The following is a 24,029-nucleotide window of genomic DNA, read 5'->3' on the forward strand; positions in this document are numbered from 1 at the left end:
TAAACATGGCATTAAAGATGTTAAAATAATATATACACACAAAAGGGTTGAATGAAAGTTGTGCAGGCACTCTTAGTTTTCGCATGTCCTAATATTTCAGTGCTTGACTTAGCAATCTTAATGTTCTTTTAATATAGTTTTGTTATTTGTATAGTAAAGAATATTGGGATGACAGATCCTGTGTGTGTGTGTGTGTGTGTGTGTATTATATATACATTCTTTATTTGCAGAATCTAACATGATATTTATAAATGTCTTCTGTAGGGTAGATGCTGGGAAACTTCATTATCATAGAAGAGTGTTAGACAAAAATGGTCTCATTTCAATGCAGTCCCATGTCATAAGGCTACCAAGTGGAGCTCAGCAGCACTCTATTCTTCTGCTTCTGAACCGCTTTCATGTGGATAGGTTTGTACCACAGATGTTAAGAGTTTTTTTTTTTTTCAGGATGGCTTGTGTAATTTCCTACTCTTAAGAAATGTCTTGATGCTACTGCGGCATTGCTGCTTTCTTGGAAGCAGTGCCAGATTAAATCATTTAGCAATTTGAACTTTCAGAAATAGATGTTACATACAGAATGGGATTTTTTTCCTCTAGCCATGGACTGTAAAGTACCTGTTTTCTCACCACAGACACTTCAGCCTTTTTACAGGTAGTTCTAAAGACTAAGTTTTTTTGGGGTTTTTTAATGCCTTATTTCTTTAAGCAACATCTAGTGAGCTTTTACTTTCTCCTCTGTTGCATAACTAAATCCTGTGCTAGCTTTGGGTTTATGTTGATGAAATAATAGCCTGGGTTCTGTCTGTCTCTTTCTGGACTTCAGCAAGACCTTTGACACCGTCTCCCACCCTATCCTCATTAAAAAAAACTAGAGGACTGTGGCATTGATGCCTACACAGTCAGATGGATTGCAGATTGGCTGAAGGGGCATACTCAGAGGGTGGTTGTAGACGGACAGGTCATATTCGACTTGGGGGGTGGTGGGCAGCAGAGTCCCACAGAGCTCGGTCCTTGGGCCTGCACTGTTCAATTTCTTTATCGGCGATTTGGACGACGGCGTGAAAAGCAACCTGTTTAAATTTGCTCATGATACCAAAATTTGGGGTGAGGTGAGCACGCTAGTAGGGAGGAAAAGACTGCAGCAAGACCTGGATAGGTTACAGGGGTGAGCTAACAAAAACAGGATGCGTCTCAATACTGACAAGTGCAGGGTGCTGCACTTGGGCAGTAGAAACCAGCAGCAAGATGGGAAACTCCCTTCTTGAGAGCACGGAGGCAGAAAGGGATCTCGGAGACATTACTGATGCCAAGATGAACATGGGCCGACAATGCGAGGTCATGGTTGGCAGGGCTAACTGAACCTTGTCGTGCATCCACAGGTGCATCTCTAGCAGGGCCAAGGAGGTGATCCTCCCCCTCTACGTGACACTGGTCAGGCCACAGCTGGAGTACTGTGTCCAGTTCTGTGCACCCCACTTCAGGAGGGATGTGGACAGCCTTGAGAGGGTCCAGAGGAGGGCCACCCGAATGATCCAGGGACAACAGGGCAGACCCTACAGTGAGAGACTGCGGGACCTAAACCTGTGCAGCCTTCACAAGAGAAGGCTGAGGAGGGACCTGGTGACAGTCTATAAACTCACTAGGGGGGGACCAGAAGGGTTTGGGAGAGACCTTGTTTCCCCTAGCGCCCCCTGGCATAACAAGGAATAACGGCCATAAGTTGTTGGGGAGTAGGTTTAGACTGGACATCCGAAGGCACTACTTCACAGTCAGGGCGGCTAGGATCTGGAACCAACTTCCAAGGGAAGTGGTGCTGGCTCCTACCCTGGGGGTCTTTAGAGGCTTGATGCCTACCTGGCTGGAATCATTTGAGCCCAGTTTTTCTCCTGCCCAGGCAGGGGGTTGGACTTGAAGATCTACAAGGTCCCTTCTGACCCTGCTTCTCTGTTTGTATGATTCTGTGAAGCCTACTGTCATACACAACCCTGTCTCCCTTGAATGTTACGAAAATGTTTGTTTTTGTTTTTCAGTTTACCTGCTGTGTCAACTGAGTTACTTCACCCTTGCTGTTTTATTTATAGATATATGTGTAAGGACTTGTGAAGGGCATGTGTTAAATTCCCTTTCTTATTTTAGGAGGAGTAAATACGATATTCTGATGGAGAAGCTCTCAAGTATGCTGAGTTCTCGACCAAACCAAATGGAAACATTAGGAAATCTGAGGGAAGAATTGGTGAGGTTCTCATTTGGTTTCAGGTTCTTGTACTGCTGATAATATAATCCAAACAATCTGCATTTGAGGACTAGTTGATGACACCACCTGTTAAGGTTGTTGTACACTTACTCTTGTAAGACCTTGTGTTCATTTGCTTCTAAATGTCAAAAATTTTAATGCTTCAGGGGGATGGCTGTTGACAAGGAACTGGGAGCGGAGCAGTAGACTGAAAGTTGGATAGATATCTGGGAAAAGAAGGATGGGGAAGCAAGACAGAAAAAAGAGTGTTATTCCCTCCAGAGCCTGGGCTGAAACCCAAGGTCTGTAGAATCATAGAAAATTAGGGTTGGAAGGGACCTCAGGAGGCCTTCTAGTCCAGTGGTCTCCAAACTTTTTTGATCGCACACCCCATTAGTAAAAAAATTTTTGAGCATGCACTCCCAATATACGTATATTTATATAACTATAACTAGAAGTTCTAACATTTTCTTCCTGCACCCCAGTGGATTGTTTTGCACACCCCCTGGGGTTGCGTACACCCCACTTTGGAGACCACTGATCTAGTCCAACCTCCTGCACAAACCAGGACCATCTCCAGCTAGGTCATCCCAGCCAAAGCTTTGTCTATTTGGGTCTTAAAAAACTTCCAAGGTTGGAGATTCTACCACTTGTCTGGGTAACCTGTTCCAGTGCTTTACTACCCTTCTAGTGAGACAATTTTTCCTGATATCTAACCAAAATATCCCTTGCTGCAACCATTGCTCCTTGTTCTCTGCTTCTCACACCGGAGTCCCTGGTGTAAAAGTAGACAGGGACTTTGCCCTGTTGCTTCAGTTCTCCTGGGAATCAGGGGAGTGGAACTGCCCACTCTTACTCAAGATCAGGATCACCCCAGTCTTGGGAAGGTACTAGGACCAGGAGAGAAGGGACTTTTGCAGACTGGAATGTCTCTCCTGGAATCATTTCTAGCGGTGAAAAATTTCCACCATTAGAAATGAATGTTTGCACATAGCCTTAGTTGCAGTAAGCTTCCCAATTTATTAAGTCCTGACTACACTAGTGATTTTCATATTTCGCGCTCTTGCTCTGCAGGGCCTCTGTGAAAGAACTTTCAAACGCCTGTATCAATATATGATGAATGCTGGTCTGGCCAAAGTAATATCAACCCCATTACAAGACATACAGCCTGACGGAGGACCCTACAAAACAAAAAGAGGTAATTGTAGCAATATCACTATTTCTTAGTTGTATATGTTGAGCCTGCTCTGGGCTGCCCTGTGCTGTCACCGCCACCTTCAGGCTGCCCTGTGGGGCAGTGTAGAGGAGTCTCAAGGCAACCCAGTGTGGGCTCTGTGGGCTGCTGCAGGAAGCACTGGGCAGTGCTGAGGGGGAGGGGCCACTTTTCCCGTGTGTGGAGCACACTTCTGCCCTGCCGATTCTACTGACCTGCAACAGCAGCAGGGGCGGGCCTGCACGCAGGCTGCCAGTGCCACAGGGCAGGGCCAGCAGCTGCTGCTGCCTGGAAAGGCAGTCTAGCACAGAACTGCCCCAACCCCAATGTATGCCCCAGGAGCAGCAGGATGCAGCACTGTGGGATGATGCCTGGGCCAGGTGGAACCAAGGAACCTGTTGCAGGCCAGACGAAGCCCCTTTGTAGGCCAGATCTGGCCCACAAGCTATTTTTTGCCTACTCCTGCTCAGCACCCTCAGGTGCATCCCATTCAGCCCCATGGGCTTGTACACATCCATTTTTCTAAGTAGTCCTTGCCCTTTTCTTTCAAACTGTGCAGCCAGGTTCAGTAGTCTGGGAGCTGACCTTGCCTGTGAAGACTGAGGCAAAGAAGGTATTGAGCACTTCAGCCTTTTCTGCATCTTCTATCACAAGGTTGCCTCCTCCATTCAGTAAGGCAGTGGTCTCCAAAGTGGGGTGCACAAGATGATCCATTGGGGTGCGGGAAGAAAATATAGAAATAGAAGTTCTAATAAATATACATATATTGGGGGTACATGCTCAAAAATTTTTTACTGATAGGGGTGCGTGATCAAAGAAGTTTGGAGACCACTGCTGTAAGGGACCCACAGTTTCCCTGATCCTCCTTTTGCTACTGACATACTTGTAGAAACCCTTCTTGTTACCCTTCACATGCCTTCCTAGCTGCATCTCCAACTATGCTCTGGCCTTACTGACTTCATCCCTGGATGCCCGAGCAATACTCTTATATTCTTCCCAAGTTATTTGTCCAAGTTTTCACTTCTTATAAGCTTCCTTTTTGTGATATAGTTTACTGAAGAGTTCCTTGCTAAGCCAAACTGGTCTTTTGCTGTACTTGCCAGTCTTCCTGTACATTGGGATGGTTTGTTCCTGCACTCTCAGTAAGGCTTCTTTGAAGTACAGCCAGCTCTCCTGGACTCCTCTCCCCCTCGGTTTGGCTTCCCAGGGGATCCTGACCATGATTTCCCTGAGCGAGTCAAAATCTGCTTTTCTGAAGCCCAGGGTCCTTACTCTGCTGCTCTCCATCCTTCCTTTCCTCAGGATCCTGAACTCAGTCATGTCATGGTCACTGCTGCCCAAGTTGCCATCCACTGCTACATTCTCCACCAATTCTTCCCTGCATGTCGAGGAGAGTATGGCCCCTAATTGGCCATTCCAGCACTTGCACCAGGAAGCTGTCCCCAACACTCTCCAAAAACTTCCTGGATTGTCTCCACACTGCTGTATTCCACTCCCAGTGGATGTCAGGGTGATTGAAATCCCCCATGAGAACCAGGACCTGTGATCAGGAAACTTCTGCTAGCTGTTTGAAGAAAGCCTCATCCTCCACTTCCTCCTTGTTGGGTGATCTGTAGCAGGCCCCCACCACAACAACACTTTTGTTGCTCTCCCCTCTTACCCTAACCCAGAGACTCTACAGGCCCATTTCATTTCAGATTGGAGCTCTGAGTAGTCATTTGGCTCTTTTATGTAATGCAACTCTTCCTTCTCTTCTTCCCTGCCTGTCCTCCCTGAACAGTTTGTACCTATCCATGACAGTACTCTAATCATGTGAGCAAGCTCCCACCAAGTCTGTTATTCCAATCACATCATAGTTCCATGACTATGCAAGGACTTCCTATTCTTTCTGCTTGTTTCCCAGGCTCCATGTGCTTGTGTACAGGCACCTGAGATAATTAGTTGATTGCCCTGATTTCTCAGGAAGCATGAGAGCACCTCCCCTGTTGCCCTCTCCTACCTCTCCACGCACCTCAGGCTTTGGTATCCATCCCCTGGCAAGCCTAGTTTAAAGCCCTTGCTAGGTTAGCGAGCCTGTCTGTAAAGACGCTCTTCTAAGTGACAGCCCCTTACCTGGGGACAGTACCTTTGCTGCATTGGATAGGTTTGAATGTTCAAGTGACCTAACAAGCTATTTCTACAGGAGCTCTGATTTTGTCTAGGGCTACTGGGGTGCACCATGCATGTTTAAAGTAAATGCAGTCTTAAAAAACAAAAACAAAAAAAAAAAAACATTCAGCAGAGCTACTAATGTTGAGCAGATGAATTTGTTTGACCTTTTGCTATTTAACAATACCATTGTCTCCACTTTTTAATAAAATGATGGCTGAGGATGACCTGTTTTCAACACCATTATCATTGAAAATCTGTATTTGAGAAGATCTATACATGGGAATTCAGAGCATCAAAAATTCAGCCTTTTTGTCTTTCTGAGTTCTTTACAAAAGAAGAATTGCTTTGTTATTTTTCTATTCTTAAAAAAAGAGTGAAAACTAAGAGTTAGCATTTTTAAGAGGTGCCTCAAGAGTGTGCAAGAGTATAAGTTTTCATGAACCCATTTTCACCTCACAAGATGCTGTGAAAGGACTACACTATCAGCCATCCTTGTGTGCATCAATCTTAGAAAAGTTCTCCTTGTTCTACCCAAAAAATCAGTGTGCTCATCATTCATGTTAACGTATTTAGCCATTCCAAGATGAAGAGTATCTTGTTCTCCACCGTTTCATGGCTACGGAGTCTAAACTTTCCATTAACTTTCCACTTAAGGTAAGATTTTTTTTTTCTTTTTAGAGAACCAAAAAATGTTTTGCACAGTTCGCAGATCAAAGATAACATTCCTTTGTCAGACCCTGTGATTCAGTTTAGATTTCACAAGAGATATTTCAGGAGATTATTACTGACTCACCTTCCTGCCTAGAGAGCTAAGGGTGCCCTAACTTCATTTGAGGCTAAGAACTTTTTTCCAACTACTCAGTTGGTCTAATAAAAGATATCACATCTCGTCAAAGAACGTTGCCTGCCTATGTCTTTCGACCAACACAGCTACAACCAAAAACCCAGCTAACTTCATCTGCACATTTTTCTTTTGTTATCAAAATGTGTTCACATCCTATATTAGCGTACTAAGGATCCCCTAAGGGCACAAACAGAAGTAACAATTTTCGCCCAGTCTGGACGCAGAAAGCAGTTTCTCGCTATTGACGAAACACAAGTGAATAAGTACAGATAGCTTTAAAAATGGCCCATCTGGTGAAAATCTGACCCCTCATTGCATGAGGATCCAATGAAGAGGTTTTAAATGTAGCAACTTCTGTAACTTGTCGCAGAGCTCCCAGCCTGTCACTGGTTTCAGAATGGGAGAGGGGAAAGGGAGTGGAGGCAGTCCAGTCTGGGGGGTTTTCAGTCCCCCTTGGAAGGGGGATTGGGTGTATTGGACCCCCTCCTCCCTGAAGGTGTGGGGCTCCAATTCACCTACCCCATCCTTGAGCAGCAGCTGGGGAGCTCCAAGAATGAGCTCCCTCCACTGCCTTTCCCCACTCCCATTCTGAAAACTGTAAGCACTGGCAGAGAGCTGTGGCTGTTGCTGTGGGAACCTGCTTGAGATGCATCTGTGGATGCATGACAAGGTACGGTTAGCCTTCCTGACTGCATCCCCACACTGCCGGCCCATGTTCATCTTGGAGTCAATGATGACTCCAAGATCCTTTTCCGCCTCTGTACTGACAAGAAGGGAGTTCCCCAACCTGTAGGTATGATGCCGGTTGTTCCTCCCCAGGTGCATCACTTTGTGCTTGTCGGTGTTGAATCCCATCCTAGTCTCATCCGCCCACCCTTGCAACCTGTCTAGGTCCGATTGCGGCCTATTCCTCCCTTCTAGCATGCCTACATCCCCCCCACATCTTCGTGTCATGAGCAGATTTGAACAGGGTGCTTTTTACCCCCTCATCCAAGTCACTGATGAAGATGTTGAACAATGCGGGCCCAAGGACCGAGCCCTGCGGAACCCCACTGCCCACATCCCTCCAGGCCAAAAATGACCCATCCACCACCACTCTCTGGGTGCGGTCCTCCAGCCAGTTGGCAACCAAATTGACTGTGTGGGTGTCTACAGCACAGTCCCCTAGTTTTTTAATGAGAACAGGGTGACAGACAGTGTCGAAGGCCTTCTGAAAGTCCAGGAAGACTATGTCCACTGCTACCCCTGCATCTAACGATTTGGTGATCTGATCATAGAAGACCACCAAGTTGGTCTGACAGGACCTGCCACTGATGAACCCATGTTGATTGCCCCTAAGCATGAAATCCCCTCTGGCCCCTCGTGGATGTGTGCCAGAATAATTTTCTCAAACAGCTTGCCTAGGATCAAGGTAAGACTAACTGGCGTATAGTTTCCCGGGTCCTCCTTCTTACCCTTTTTGAAGATGGGGACCACGTTGGCCCTCTTCCAGTCCTCTGGCACCACACCAGAGCACCACGAGTGCTTGTAAAGCCATGCCAGAGGTCCCGCCATGACCTCGGCCAATTCCTTTAGTACTCTAGGGTGGAGATCATGAAGACCAGCTGACTTGAATACATCCAGTCCCTCCAGAAGTTCCGTAACTAGTGCCTCACTAACCCTTGGCCTAGGTGCACCTCCCCTGGGGCCTGAGGGGGGCCCAGTGGTGGGTGACTATTCCGGTCCCTGCTTAGGAAAATGGAGGTAAAGAAATCGTTAAATATGTTGGCTTTGTTGTCTGGTGTGACAACCAAATTTCCTAACGTGTCCTGCAGGGGTGCCACATTACCCGGAAATATATAATAATATGATATAATTTACTGTGCTGAAACCCATGTGTGGTTGTTGACCATGGTTGTAAATTGTGTCCAGTCAGCCCAGCCATCTGGGGGCCTGCTCTGCCCTGGCAAATTACTGCTGTCCTAGGCACACTTGCAGATGTTGTGCTCAGGAGCAGTTTACTGTGGCTCCAACTGTTCCAGAGTTTATTGCTTTGTATTAATTGCATGTGTAGATACACCAGTAGAGATTAATCATCATAGGAATAAATGTAATTTGGGGGACTATCCATGCCTGCCACACAGTGAACCCCAAAGGCAACTTGGTTTTGGGGTGAATCTGTGACAGTCAAGCCTACAGAAATGTTTTGGCACCAATGTATGGCACTAATGCATTAAAATATATATTTCAGAGGAAAAGGAATTGCAAGCAGTAATTTCCTCCTTGGAAATGGGCAGCTTCCCTGTCATGTTATTGAAATTGTTCTCTCCTCCTGCTGCAAGAAGACAGTTAACTTGGTTTACACCTACCTGTTATATTCTTGGTTATTTTACTAATGGTACTCATGCATTTTCAGGGACTGATGTCATGGTCCGATGCCTTAAACTATTAAAAGAATTTCGAAAGAAAATGGATGATTACCAGGATGATGATGAAGAAGAGATCATCACAAAAGCTGTCCAACCTGTCGATATTATTTATGAGAGGGATATGCTTACGCAGGCTTATGAAATAAGTAAGTAATGTGATCAGATTCTGCATGCATGCGTGGTTCAGTCAGTGCATTAACTGCATGACAGTGAACTGATTTTGACTGGTTTAGTTTAGAAATTTTCATTGCCTTGTACATAATTATTTGTTGCATTCTGGTATGACATGGAAAGATAAAATATTTGAATTGTTCCATGTGCCTCTAAAGTACTTCAAAAAGTGATGATGCAGTGTGTTTAGGCAATGAAGCACTCCAAAAATAACCTCAGAAAAACTGGAACAACTTTGAAATGCTTCACTGTGAAGCACACTCTGGCAGGGTACAGTAGGGAATTGATTAGTCATCCCGCATCTCACAGTGTTCTTTCTTACCATCTCCCTCTTCCCCTCTTGCTGTTCTAAGGAGCTGCCTCTGGTACTCACACCAAACTCCATCGTTCCAGGATCACAAGATCTGCTTAGCTTGTGATCCCCACTATTTACTGCCAGGAACAAAGGCATTCCACACCCTCATTTTGCTGGACATGCACCCTGAGGACTCAACCTCCTGTGTAATGAAAAGGTGTTGAACAGCCTTTTGGAATATATCAATAGCATCCTGCACTCATGATGCTCTTCTGCAGCATCCATGAGGTGGTATAACAACTGGAGTTAAGTAGAGCTAATGAACCTCCTTGCTGCGTGCTCAGGCATGCTGGGATCTTTGCTCTTGAGCCCACTAGATGCAGAGCTCTGCCATAGCGTGTTCTTATCGCCATGCGTGAAGCACTCCAAATTTGAAGTACTTTAATTGGAGAGAGACTTGAAGCACCACAAAGGAATGTCTGTCCATGCCCTTAAGTTTCACTATTCTGGGCTGAGGACTTTAATATCTTAGTTGTAACCTGCAGAGGATTTTTAAATTGGCACTTCTGCTCTTTTTCTCTTTTATGATGTACAGAACAACATTTTTTCTTTTTAAATTTTAATGGATTTTTTTTGTTCATTTTATCTAACAGTGAATATACAGTCTGTTCTTAGCTGTGTTTTGTGGGACAAAGGATAGGCTTTGCATTTTACAGAGAGGAAGTTGAAAGATCTGGATTCATGTTTAACTGTGCTTCAGACTTCTCATATGATTTTGATAGAGTTATTTGATGTCTTCATACCTCAGTTAATCTGTAAAATTAAGGATTTTTCCTAATTTAGGAAATCAGGTGTTTAAAACAAGTTACTTTTAGCTAACCTGATTGTAAAGAGGTTATATGCAATTTATACTAATGTTTTAAAAATGTGTTGGCAAGTATGGTGTTAAATATAGCCTGTTTTCTTAGTTTTAGGTTTTGGCTTTGCTCCCTTATGCTGGCCTTGACACTGCTCTCCAGTTTCCACCCCAACTTCAAGTCTTTCTTACAGAGTAGCTTCCAGGGTTACAATGAATGGAGTTTTATAGACATTATGCTTTTCTAGGTTTAATCCAGACTACAGCCATCACTATATACACAGGGTTGTCTGTAGTCCAAATTAACCAGTCCTCTTTGTATGAGGATTAAAATTAATGCAGACTAGGGCAGTCTGAATTAGGCAAGTTAAACTGTATTAATTAGCATGTATATATTCCATTGCATTTAGGAAAAACAGTCTTTAGGAATGCAGATAAGCAGAGAAGCATTGCAAATATGTTCCCTCAGCAGAAACTCAGTTCGGTTTTTGTAACACAGCAGAGACAAACTGTTAAAAAGTCTGATGTGCCAGCAACACCTCACCTGGACTAAGTATCAGGTCACTTTAGATAACTACAGCAATGTAGCTATGTTTAAACAGGCTTATTATCTCCTCCCAACTGATTCTAACCACATTGAATTGTGTCTGTTAAAGGGCTATCAATGATAGTCTATTAATCCTTAATTCGAATTGAAATTTGATTGGAACTGTCTCATGCAAATCAGTTAAAACGTGATTTAGAAAATGCTGAGCTTGTCTACAAACAGCCAATATATGACCAGTGGGCTAAAAGGAAATGGGGTCCCCCACTCTATTTCAATGTTTCCGACCTTTCTTGTATATTGGTAAAATTTTTTCAAGGTCGAAGTGAGGGGTACTAAGGTAAGAATGGGGGCATAAGATGAGGAAAAAAAAAGGCGGGGGGTACCCTTTGTCCTTTCTTACTCCTTTCCCCTTTCAGAATGAAAAACTGACAGTTAGAGTGCAAGGTGAGAGAAAAATAACCAGTGTTCTCAGTCCATGTCTCCTCTTCAAATCTTACTCTACCAGACCCTCCTTTCTACTGCCTCGTACTTTATCAAAACACCCACAGGAATTTTTCAGATTGTGTATTCCCCTACACTCAGTTTGAACACAACTTCTTGTTCAGGCAAAAAACCTATTATAACTCCTTGCAGTCCCTCTTTTTACTCCCATGCATCAGAAACTCCTACTGTCATTGGACACAGAACTTCTCTTCCTGCTAACTTGTTAGAACTTTCAACTCTATTCTGAAAAATCGCTTGTCTAATGCACCCAAGTTTGGAACACCTATCTACCCACGCTTCCTTCCAGACAGAAAACCTTTCTCCTTACAGATTATGACCATAATTCCCAGCACCTGGCTAAGAATCACTGCTCAGCTCTTACTTTCTCTGTTACCCATAGCCTTGGAGAAGTTGAAATAGGGGATTTTTACATGTGTTCTGGGATGCGGCACTGGGCACTTAAATTAATGAGCTGTGCTAATTAAAAGCACCTGTGTGTCATATGCATCAGTGTCCCTATGCATCCCTGGGCTGAAAAAAAATAGTGGCAGATGCTTTGAATGAAAGCTCATCAAATGTGTTTTATTTCAAAGTGCCTTGCCGCCATTTTTTCAGTGCAGGGCCACACAGGGATGCTGATGCATGTAATGCAGAAGGCTGTGGGAGAGCATCAGTTTCCACGCTCCAGCCAACTCGATTAATTGAGTCTGCTCCAACACACTGGATTTCCAGCACTTCGGAGCAGGCTCCATGGACATCAATAGGATCCCATAGAGGCAGCAGAAAAGTCTTGTCCCTTTTGAAGAGCCCCACAGAAGCCAGTACTGTTTGGTGTATGCTTCTTTGTTTTTCTACTACAGCATATATGTTAGAGGACAAGAAGGGCCTCAGGAACAATAGGATGCAACAATGATTCAACAATTGCATTGTTCCCCATGAGTTACGCCATATAGCTTATAGTAGTTATAGTGATGAAGCTAAGTTTCTAATGATCAGCTGCTGTGCTCATAAAGAAATCAAAAAGGTATTCAACTTAATTTTTTTATTCCATGTTGCCTTCAAGAATATCTGCCTGCCTGCTTCTACAGTGCATTTGTATCTACATATGCATTTAGGGACAAAAAGAATATTAAATATTTCTTCCATGGCATTTTGAGGCTTAATCTCATTATTACCAAGTAATGATTGCTGGATAATGTGATAAATATCTTGGGCCAAATTTCAAAACGGCTTCTTTTAGCCTTCCGCTTGCATCTGGGCTCAACTCTGGATGCCCAGGAGCACAGGCTATAAGCTAGTGAAGCAAAACTAGTTTACAGAATAGCTGATAGAAACTGTAAGCTGTTGCAGGTAAACATGGCAGGTTTGAAGAAGCCAAACAATTCTGCCCATTGCACATATGAATTATAGTGGTATTATAATATTTTAATTATTATTTCTCAAATACAAAGTAGCAGAAATCTTTATTTTTTTCCATAATTATACATGCATGCAATCCTATACACTCTGTATGCCAGTGAAAATAATTTCTAACAAACATCGAAGCAGGTTTCATAGTAGTTAGGGTCAGGAGGGACCTGAACAGATCATCTAGCCTGACCCCCTGCCACAGGCAGGAATGAATGCTGGGTTCACAAGACCCCAGACAGGTGATCATCCAACCTCCTCTTGAATTTGCCCAAGGTAGGGTTGAGGACCACTTCCCTGGGAAGTTGGTTCCAGATTTTGGCCAACCTAACTGTAAAAAAATTGCCTTCTGATCTCTAACCTAACCCCATTCTCCATCAGCTTATTACCATTGTTCCTTGTCACCCCAGGTGGTGCTGGGGAGAAAAGGGCTCTACCTATTTGTTGTTGATCTCCCCTGATGAGTTTGTAGGCAGCTACCAGGTGCCCCCTCAGCAGCTTCTTGCTGAGGCTGAACAGGTTCAGGTCCCTCAGTCTCTCCTCAGAGGGCCTGTCCTGCTGCCCTCTCACCAAGCGGGTGGCCCTTCTGTGAACCCTCTCCAGGCTGGCCACATCCCTCTTGAAGTGCGGCACCCAGTACTGGACGCAGTACTCCAGCTGCGGCCTGACCAAAGTCGCATAGAGGGGGAGTATCACCTCTCTAAACCGGCTTGAGATGCATCTTTGGATGCATGACAACGTATGGCCTTGCTGGCGGCCATCTGGCATTGGCAGCTTATGTTCATCTTCGAGTCAGTAATGACTCCAAGATCCTGTTCTGCCTCTGTGCTTTCAAGAGGGGCATGCTTTCAAGAGGGGCACTCACCAGCCTGTATGTATGCTGTGGATTCCTTCTCCCAAGGTACAGCACCCTGCATTTGTCTATGTTGAACTCTATCTTGTTCTCATCTGCCCACTTCTGTAGTCTGTCTAAATCTATTTGCAGCCTCTCTCTCCCTTCAAGTGTGTCAATCTTGCCCCACATCTTAGTGTCATCAGCAAACTTGGACAGCGTGCTTTCCAGCCCCTCATCCAAGTCGCTGATAAAGATGTTAAACAGTGCAGACCCAAGGACCAAGCCCTGGGGTACCCCACTTCTCGCATCTCGCCAGGTTGAGTACAACCCATCCACCACTACTCTCCGGGTGTGCCCCATCAGCCAATTTTTTACCCATCCAACTGTGTAGGCATCAATGCCACAGTTGCTTAATTTATTGATGAGGATGGGGTGAGAGACCGTGTCAAAGGCCTTTTAAAGTCTAGAAAGACTACGTCCACGGTGAAACCATCATCCAAGGATTTGATCACCTGGTCATAAAAGGCAACCAGGTTGGTCAGGCAGGACCTGCCTTTGATGAACCCATGCTGATTGCCCCTGAGTATGATCTCCCCTGCTGGCCCCCCACAGATGTGCTCCTTGATTCTCTCCAAGATCTTCCCGAACACCGAGGTGAGGCTTACAGGCCTGTAGTTACCTGGGTCCTTCCTCCTCCCTTTATTGAAAATTGGGACCACATTAGCCAGTTTCCAATCCCCCAGCACCTGGCCAAATGACCATGAATGCTCATACAGCCAGGCCAAGGGCTCCGCGATGACCCCTGCCAGCTCTCTCAACACCTTGGGTATTTTGGTTTATACTTTAAAAGCATTTAGCTTCTACAACAGTAAGGTTCAACATGGTGATAATTGTTTAGGCCATGTTTGATGACTGTTCCCTTTCAAGATGATTCCTTTAAACTTAGGTTTCATGTTTGGTCTTTTTCTATGTCAAAACAGTTGAAAGTAGAGGAACCAAAGGTATCTCTCAGGCAGAAATTCGGTTGGCTATGAATGTGGGAAAGCTAGAAGCACGCATGCTCTGTCGTCTTTTGGAGCGATACAAAGTTGTCAAGGTAATGTGAAAATACCATTTGTATTTAAACAGTGGGTTGCAATTGTCATCATTTTGGAAATTATGCTTTATTGATCATCCTCTTAAAAGAGACAGTAGAAATAGATGGGATTCAGTGATGTGCAGTAAAAAAAATAAAAAAGGGGAAGGGGCCTGGAGAGACTGAAAAAGACTGACTTTGCTTAAGAGAGGGGACAAGAAAGAAAGAATATACAAAAAGTATTCAGAGGCTGCTTATACACATGACGGGGGTTTAGTCCCCTGAATTGAAAGGGTGGGTTTTTAATTGTGATGATTAAAAACTTACCATCTCAATTTAGGGGCTTCTGTCACTGCTACAGTGAAGGGCCCGATCTTTTTTGTTTCAACCAATTTACCACATAAGGATTATGAGTCTGTAAGTGCCTAACTCACAGCATAGTAATTTCTAAATAGAACCTAGGCAAGCATGGTTCTTTGAGTGGAAGTGATCTTTTATTAGAGCAGCTGAGTAGTTGGAAAAAAGTTCTCAGCAAGCTTTCGGGTGCAATAACTCTTCTTCAGGCATAGGGAGTCTTCGCTCTTCTGAGACTCCAAGGAATGAGAGAAGCTAAAAGTGTGGCAGGAAGTCAGTGAGAATGTAAATAGGCAGAAATTAGAAAAACAAAAGGTGAAGGGCGGGGGGGAAAGCAGGGGAGAAAAAGGCCAAAGGTGAGTGAGGGAGACACTACAGTGGTAGTAATTCAAGGTAGAAAAGAGACTGTATGTGAAAAAGGAAATTAGGAAGACAAAGGGCAGAAAAGTAGGGGAGGAAAGAAAAATGTAAGAGGTCAGGTTTGGCAGGTAGCTGGTGAATCAGATGGCAAGTCGGTTGTAACCTTGCCCACCTATGTCCTTAGACCAACATGACTACAACCAAAAACCCATCTAAATAGAAACTTTTTTCTGTAATTTTAGTTGATCAAAAATACTGTATTCATTTAAAATGCAGATTAAACTTTGAGTAGCAAGAGAAGCACAATACCCCTAGTGCAGACTTCCAGGTTAGCAGAACATGTATATAGTAGAGGGAAAGATTTGAAAAACATAAATTTGCCAGAATTGTGCTCTCAACCGTTTCAGGGATTTATGGAAGACGAAGGTCGGCAACGAACAACAAAATACATTTCACATATTTTTGCAGAAGAGAGTGATTTAAACCGTCAGTTTGAGAGGGAGAAGGCTCGGAGTGAGCAGCTAGCTACAGTCAGCTTGGCTCTGTTGCCCGAAGACACGTTACCCACAGATGATCTTTCTCCTGTGGAAGAAGGCGCATTCCTCTTAGTGTCTGATAATGAGGAAGAGATGAAATACAACAAGAAAGGAGGAAAGGGCCAGAAGGCCAATTCTGTTTCCCTGGTGAAATTCAGTTTCACAGATGGCCCACGTCACTTAACACCAGGTAAAAGTAGGGAATGGTTTATTGGAGAATTGGGTAGGGTTGGCTTTCTCTTGTATGCTTCCCTTAAACAGGAAACTGAAAAATAATGAGATTGAAGAATGTTTTTAATTGCTTTCCCTCCAGTGCTGCTTTGACCTTCTATTTCTATGTTCCCTCCCAGAAGTCTACTACATATTTAGAGAGTGAGGGTGACATTGTTCTGTTCCTCGTCCCTTGGCCCCTTCCTTATGTTGGGAGATTGGAACACCTTCCTTGGAACACCTAGGGCTGCAAGACCCTTGGGAAACTTGCAGAAGTAAATAATTACTTCTTCTTGGGTAGCTGGACATTCCCACCTATCTTTTCAGTGAGCTTTGGAAGGGAAGTAATCTGAGCTTCCAAAAATGTATTTAACTGGGGGACTAGAGGAGCAGCAGAGCCAATTATTCTCATCATATTCTGCAGGAGGGGTTCTTTGAATTGGGCACCATCTTCTCCTTGAGGTAGCAGCTGATGGCCCAACTAATCCCTGCTACAGAGTAGAAATCTGTCTGAAGAGGTTTCTGTCTGCTATTGTAAAGGAAAAAAAGTATCATTTGGATGCCTTAAGTGTCCAAAATTTTTCAGTTTTTGAGAAGTGAAAATAGCTGGCTTAGTCCTGTTTACAAGTGACCTTACTAAATAGAACAATGTGTGAAGTGTGGCAGGAGATATGTTAAGTGAGTCTAACTGCAGAGACTTGGGTGGACACGACTCATCTAGGGAACAGTTGTGCTTTGTGGGAAAGGACAAGAACTGGGCAGTGGAATGACCAGCCTTCTTGGGCATCTATTCTTAAACTAGGCTTGAGCTTGCCAGCTGTGAAGAACCAAGTGAAGAAATTGCCTTCACCTCGCATTCTTGAAGACCCTGAGGAACTCCCTGATGGCTTTTCGGAGGAGAATTCTACTTCAGACATGCTAAAGCAGAAATCCAATCTTTCTACATCCACTCATTCCACAGATGAAAATGGGGGTACAACTGTGATAGAGGAGTTTAGGCTAGACTACTCCAAGGTAAGGTCCTTGGCTTGTTATCTGATGTTTTGTTGTTGTTGTTGGTAGAGCTGCTTTGTATACACTCATCTCTGCGATTTTGACCCTGATTACTCTGATGGTTTTATTCTTTTCTTAGTAAGAGGCTCTGCTTTTGTCCCTTTATTTCACTTTTCTCATTTTGTCCATCCCAATCTTCATCTCCATGCACATATTCAACCTGGTTTCATATAAAGGTTATGGGAAGCCTAGTAAAGTTATGCAACTGTAAGTTTAAATGTTGGAATAGGTAACAAATACTCCATTGTGTTATTGGGATGTGGGTTGTAGCTGTGTTGGTCTAAGGATATTGATAGACAAGGTTCTTTGGGTGAATCTGTTATCTTTTATTAGACCAACTTAAATAGTTAGAAAAAAATTTCTTAGCGAGCTTTTGGGTTTAAAAACCCTTCGTCAGGCTGAGGAAGCACCTGCAGTTGGTATGTGCTCTTCCTGGATGGAATGAATAGTAAAGAGGCCAGAGGCTGGTATGTATGCAAGAAAGGCAGTCAGTGAAGATGTAAACTGAGAAGTTAGCAGGTGAGAGAGAGGCTGGGGAAGGGGAGGGGAAGGGAATGTAGCAGGCAAATAGTGGAGAGGTACCTGGGAGTCAGATGTCAGGCAGGTTATAATGTGTCATAAAACCAATGTCTATATTTAGTTCATGATTTTTTGTATCCAGGAGGTTCATGAAATGAAGTTCATAGGCTCATCTGTGAAAGTGTTTTGTAAGTTCCCTTTGAGGATTAGAACTGAGAGATTTTAGAGAGAGTGGTTTTCTTGTGAGAAATGTGCCCCCACAGGTAATCGGGTATTCTTGTCTTTTAATAAATTTCTGGTGTGCATCCATTCTGGTGCTCAGTTGTTGTTTGGTCTCTCCTACATATTTTCCATCAGGGCATTTGATGCATTGGATGAGATGTATCACTTTTCTGGATGGGCAGCTGTAAGATCCAGGAATGCTGATGGTTCTGTTGTGGGGTATAGTAATTGTGGGGGGTTGTGGAGATATGTTGGCAGATTTTGCATTTCTGGTCATGGCATGGTCTGGATCCATTCGGTGTGTTCTGGGCCATAGGACATTTGCTTCTGGTGATGAGGTTAATGAGGTTCGGTGCTTGTTTGAAGGCTAGGATGGGTGGTTCTGGAAAGATCTCTTTAAAAATTAGGTCTCCTAGTAGTAGTGCGGGTTGCAATTGTTTTAGGATTTTCTGTATGGGCTGAGGGAGGGGTGATATGTCATATCCAGCAGTGTGCGATTCATGGAGGGTTTTCTTCTGTACTGCAGCAATTCTTCAGGTGGTATGCGAATGGCTCTTTCAAATGTGTGATCTAAGTGTCCTTGTTGAGTGAAAGCCTTTTTAAGATTAGTAAGGTGGTAATCCCGGGTGTTCCCTTTAGTGCAACTTCGGTGGTATCTGATGGCTTGGCTGTATATCACAACTTTCTTGGTGTGTTTAGGGTGACTGCTAATTCTGTGAAGATATGTATGTTGGTCTGTGGGTTTCTTGTATAACGTGGTCTGTATTTTACTTTCTGGATACTGATCGCCATGTCTAAAAACGAGATGTTGGTGCTGGAGTATTCAAGAGATAATTGGATGGAGGGATGATGATTGTTAAATTTCTGATGGAACTCAATCAAATTGCAGGTTTTCAGTCCAAATGATGAAGATACCATCCATCTATCTCAAGTATAGCAAGGGCTTGATGGTGCAGCCCTTGAGGAATTCTTCTTCCAGGTGGCTTATAAAAGAGTTGGCATACTGTGGCCCCCTCCGCTTCACCTTTTGTTTTTCTAATTTCTGCCTATTTACATTCTCACTGACTTCCTGCCACACTTTTAGCTTCTCTCATTCCTTGGGGCCATCTTGGTGCCCATAGTTGTGCCCATGGTCTGGAGGAAGTGTTGGTTATTAAACATGAAATTGTTGTGTGTGAGGATGAATATAAAAGGTCAGTAATATCTTTGGGTCTGTACTCTGAGTTGTCATCTTACTCTCGTAGGCATGCAAGGCAGGCTTGGATGCCATCATGATGTTGGATGTTGGTATATAAATTGGTAACATCCATAGTGGCTAGGAGGATGTTGCTGGGAAAGTGGTCTGTGGTTTTTAAGCTTTCGTAGAAAGTCTGTATGGTCTCGGACAGAACTTGCTCCTTGGGTGAGAAGCGTTTTTCCAAACAGAGGTATAGATATGGCCTTATTCCACCTTATTCAAGTGCCCCTGGAAATCTATTAATGCATCCCTCTCTCCCTCTCGTAATATGATCATGTCACCCTTAAAATTAAGTTACAGAAACAGTTAAAAAATAAATAAATAAATAAATAAAAGGAAACAGGTAGGCATACTTTTGTGTTAGTTTTTCAATGACTCAAGCAGTGTAGAATAGGATCACACTTAAGCACCTACTTGACAGAATAAGATGTAGCCCAGACTGTATAGGGGAAACCTGCTTTATGACGGCTTCAGATGTTAAGGGTGGTAGCAGTTGTTCCTTTGATGAGGCAAGATAGTTTGCTAAGTCAGGCTGGGGGCTGCTGTTGCTTATGTTAAAAGTTTGGTTCAGCTTCCTTTAAGACAGACCAAAACAACAGAAAGAAAAGAACAGCAAAACAGAAAATGCAGCCTATGACTGGTGCTAAGCCTGACTTCCATTCCTGCTTCTGGAGAAGCATGAGCACAGCACATGTCTTACCCAACTTTGAGGTCTAGCAAAGTTGTAGCAGTGACCTAAGATATTTATTTTGGTTGCTTTTCTGGTTACAGTTTTACAGCATTGTTAAAAAAACAAACAAAAAACACAGTGTTAAAAACAAAACAGAAAAAAGTCTTGACCAGCTAAGCCAGACGCTAATTAGTAGGGCTGTGCAAAATGGCTGTGTTTTGTTTCGGTTTTGGAGGGACAGTGATTCGTATCGGTGTTTCGGATCGCTGTCCTGTGTCATTTTGGCCAAAACTGTTTCAGAATTTCTTCAGTGTTTCAGCCATAAGCTATAATGGGGAATCATAAAGCTGCCTATAACTGTCATTTCTTGACTGATTCAGATGAAACTTGCAGGGATGCTAGTCCCTTCTGAGGCCACGAAGCCTGCCAAGTTTCAAGGAGATAGGTGCAGGGGTTTCTTGGAAACTGCACCTCAAACTGCTGAAAAACATAACTCATGACATGTGACTTTGCATGTGCGCTAAGGCGCAGTGGGATGAAAATTGCAGATGTGATAGTTCCTCACAACTCGGCTGCAACCAGTAAGCCTCGGGCCTCTCAAAGATCTTACAGGTATGGGTTTTCCCCAGCCAGGACTGTGCCGTGGCTGGAGGTTATTAGGTGCCTCCTACTCACCTTTCACTAAGAAGGTTTATGGTCCTGGCATTTTCTGAGGTTGCCGTGCCACCAGCAGTCCCACTCAGGCTTCCCTACCCTGGCAGGGTGCAGTTTTAGGTCATGCCTAGGATGATGTGGGGCTGCCCTCCTCCCCATATAGCCCCAATCCTTATACCTCCAAGTTCTTCCTGGCACGGGAGCTCAGCAGGAAGATGTTCTTCCCCTGCTGGCTGGTGAGAAACTAAACTGCTGCCTCCAGCTCTGAGAGAGGGGTATTAAATGGCTGCCCTGATTAGCACCTGTCCTGCCGCATACATCGCCCCTCGTGCAGGCATGATGCCTGCCAGTCTTCAGGCAGAGTGGTGCAAGGATTTCTGTGAAACTGCACCTCAAATTGCTGAAAGCAAAACTCATGTCACTTGTGTGTGTTAAGGGGTATAGGTTGTAACCATGTTGGTCTAAGGACATAGCTCAAACAGGGTTCTTGGGGTCAATCTGATATCTGTTATTAGACCAACTGAATAGTTGGAGAAATTCTTCTTTGCAAGCTTTCAGGTGTAAAAACCCTTCATCAGGCTGAGGAAGCATCTGCAGTTGCTGTGTGTGCTCTTCCTAGATGGAAGGAATAGTGAAGAAGCCAGAGGCTGGCCTGCAATGCAGGCAAGAAAGCCAGTCAGTGAAAATGTAAATTGAGGTGTCAGGGGGAAGGGACAGGCTGGGAAGGGGGAGCAGGGAGGAAAGGGGATGTAGCAGGTAAAAGTGGGGAGGAACCTGCTACCTGGGGAGTCAGATGTCAGGCAGGTTGTAGTGTGTCATAAATCCAATGTCTATATTTTGTCCATGAGTTTCTGTATCTAGGAGGTTGATGAAATGAAGTTCATAGGCCCATCTGTTCCTTTGCACATGGAGCTCCCTTTCTTCAACAGCCAGGTGCATTTGATTATTACCATGGCAAATACAATAGAATCCAGACTTTTCATATAAGGATGGCTCATAACCTGCTTATTTTACAGCAGATTGCTAAATTAAGAATGAACTATTCAGCTTCTTGCTGTATTATTTACTTCAAAGGATGCTGCTGCTTTGGTCAGCTGCATCACTGCTAGTCCAACACAGCTAACTGAGAAGTGACACCCTTAGAAATAAGATGCAGTAAACAGCTAACAGTCACCTACTGCTCTTTACTATGACTATATGTAGCCAAAACTAGTTCACAAACACTCTTCTTCAGAGGGAGGGGAGGATAAGCTTGAAAGCTAACTATGTGAAAAATCCAGGATCTACTGTGCTGTTGAACTCAACCCATGACATTTGGCTGTAATTAAAACTGAGTGAAACCCTGAGGGGAAACCTCTAGTATACATTAAGATATGTCTACACTGATGTCAGAGGTGCATTTTCAGCTTGTACAGGCAAAACAAAACTATCTGTAAGGTAGCACATGTGGATATTGCTGCCAGTGTAGCTGCAGCAGCATGGAGTTCAGTATGGGCTACAAAACCTGCCCATGATGGATTGATACTCTTGACAGTTAGCCCATTCTTGTCTCCATGGGCACTTATGTGCAGACACCCGCTCCAGTGTGCTAATTAGCAGACAGAGCAGACTCAATTAATTGAGTCTGTTGGAGTGTGTTACTTAGCATGCTCACTCCATCAGCCTCAGTGTCATGTGTATTCAGCATCCCCATACTTCAAAATGGTGATGGGGAGAATTTAACTAAGGCTTGTTCGATGAGTTTTAGTTAAAGTGCCCCTGCTACCATTTTTAAGCGCAGGATGATGAATACAGGAGAAGCTGCGGGCACTTTAATTAGAGTAGCTCCCAAGAGTCACTCGAATTAAAATGCCCCACTCTGGAGCATGTGTAAAGACACCTTATAGTGCCACAACTACACTGCTAGACATGCTCAAGCTGATCAGCTTAAAGTTAGCTTGGGTAAAACTACACAAGCAGTGGTCAACCATTGACTACAGTGTAGACGTAGTCTTCACCTTAGTTTTGCATGTAGCAAAAGGGGTATATATCTTAGCTGTGTTACCAAAGGCTCATGACTTAAACCCTGATGATGCATGATGAGATGGTGATTGTACCAGTCTGGAGGCAAGTGGCCAGTTGTTTGGTATGCTAGTTTGGTGTTTGCTGAACCTGCATTCCATTATCTAGTGCAGGGGCAGGCAGTTATTTTGGGCGGAGGGCCACTTATTGAGTTTTGGCAAACTGTTGAGGGCCGCACTTCCCTCTGCAGCACAGGGAAGTAGGAACAGCCCCATGGTCCCAAGCCAGAAGCCTCTGCTATGCAGCAGTTTCTGGCTGGGTGGGGGCAAGGCTGGGCAGACCTTGCTACTGGGTCCTGCCACTAGGTTCCTCTGGGTTCTACTGCCCCTGGCTCCTGTCATCTTTGCTAGAAGCAAATAAATATTAATTTTCTAAATGTTTTAGGGGCCCTACGGGATGGATAGAATTGCCTGGTGGGCCAGATTCAGCCCCTGGGCTGTGTTTTGCCCACCCCTGATCTAGTGCCTCACAAAAATCTTGTATGATCATGGACAAGTCACATAGCCTCAATTCCCCTCCTGTAAAAGAGAGATAAATGGCAATTTCCTACCTCACAAGGGTGTTTTAAGGATGAATTCACTAAATGTGTGAGATGTTCTGTACAGTGATGAGCAGGGGCCCTGTTTGTCTCTGTTTTTTTTTTTTAAATAAGAGAATTTGTGATTTTTAAAAAGGGAGAGAGAAAAGTTTGTAGATTCTCTGACTTTAAAATCCCAAATGCATGTTTTTTCTGCTACTAAAAATCAAACACTACTGTGTGTGTGCGCGTGTGTGAGAGAGAGAGTGTGTATGTGTATACACATACATGTATCAGTTGAGCGCAATGTTTTAAAATGCATCAATAAAACTATTTGGTATATTATATATTTGATATTTGATATATCAACATATTTTTAAACAAATTTAAAACCGTTTGGAAGCCTACCAGTGCCTCAGTCCCTATAATAAAACATGATTTTATAAATACCTATACATTTAGGCATTTGATTTTCAGGTTTCTTATCACGAAATATTAGAGCCCCCCTGCCCCCTTTGCTCACCAGGACACAGGTCCAGCTGTGGTTAGCCCCCTTGCCCCAGCTGCTTTGTGGTGCTGAGCAGCCCTGATATACTGGTGCCCTGCCAATGCCATTGCCCCTCACTCCCAAACCACAGCCCCTCAGCCTTGCTTGTGCTCCTCACTCCAAGCCCACAGCCCCCTGGCCCTGCCTCATTTCCCGCCCCCCCTCAGACCTGCTGAAGGGGGCCCCCAGCTGCCAGAGCTGTAGGGCCAGGGACTGGGGTCTGCAGCCCCTTCTCCCCACTGCCCCCGGCAGCACCAGAGCCCCAGCTGCTGAACATGAGAAGCAATGGCTGCTGCAGCTAGAGCAGATGCAGGCTCCCCCTCCCCCACAGATAGCATGGCTGGAGAGGTGCCCGTGAGGGGGGCAGCTGGAGGCTATGGGCTTGGGATCTCTGCTCTGCTGCCCTACCCCAGGGCCTCTGCAGCCCAGCAGGTGTGACCCTGCAAGACAGGGAAGCTTGGTGCTGCCGTCGAGAGCCCCATGCTGCCATGGTGAGGCACTCCCTACTTGCCCAGCAGCAGTGGGGGACGTAACTCCGTGCCAGCACCCCCACTGCTGCTGGGTGAGCAGG

The 24,029-nt window shown here is 44.5% G+C and overlaps 1 protein-coding gene across 5 annotated transcripts in view; it reads left to right on the forward strand.

Moving 5' to 3' along the window:
* GTF3C1 (general transcription factor IIIC subunit 1) overlaps nucleotides 1-24,029 on the forward strand; it is a 154,881-nt gene that overhangs the window by 10,722 nt on the left and 120,130 nt on the right. For all 5 annotated transcript variants that reach the window (XM_090024842.1, XM_090024841.1, XM_090024838.1 and 2 more), the window contains exons 4-10: nucleotides 265-408; nucleotides 2,137-2,233; nucleotides 3,308-3,431; nucleotides 8,837-8,995; nucleotides 14,424-14,539; nucleotides 15,640-15,958; nucleotides 16,781-16,992. In XM_090024842.1, the coding sequence (XP_089880968.1) occupies nucleotides 265-408; nucleotides 2,137-2,233; nucleotides 3,308-3,431; nucleotides 8,837-8,995; nucleotides 14,424-14,539; nucleotides 15,640-15,958; nucleotides 16,781-16,992 (1,171 nt within the window). The remainder of the gene's footprint in view (nucleotides 1-264; nucleotides 409-2,136; nucleotides 2,234-3,307; nucleotides 3,432-8,836; nucleotides 8,996-14,423; nucleotides 14,540-15,639; nucleotides 15,959-16,780; nucleotides 16,993-24,029) is intronic.

Source organism: Crocodylus siamensis, chromosome 12 (assembly GCF_052110815.1).
Source record: "Crocodylus siamensis isolate JL-2025a chromosome 12, ASM5211081v1, whole genome shotgun sequence".
In the NCBI taxonomy this organism is placed as follows: Eukaryota; Metazoa; Chordata; order Crocodylia; family Crocodylidae; genus Crocodylus; species Crocodylus siamensis.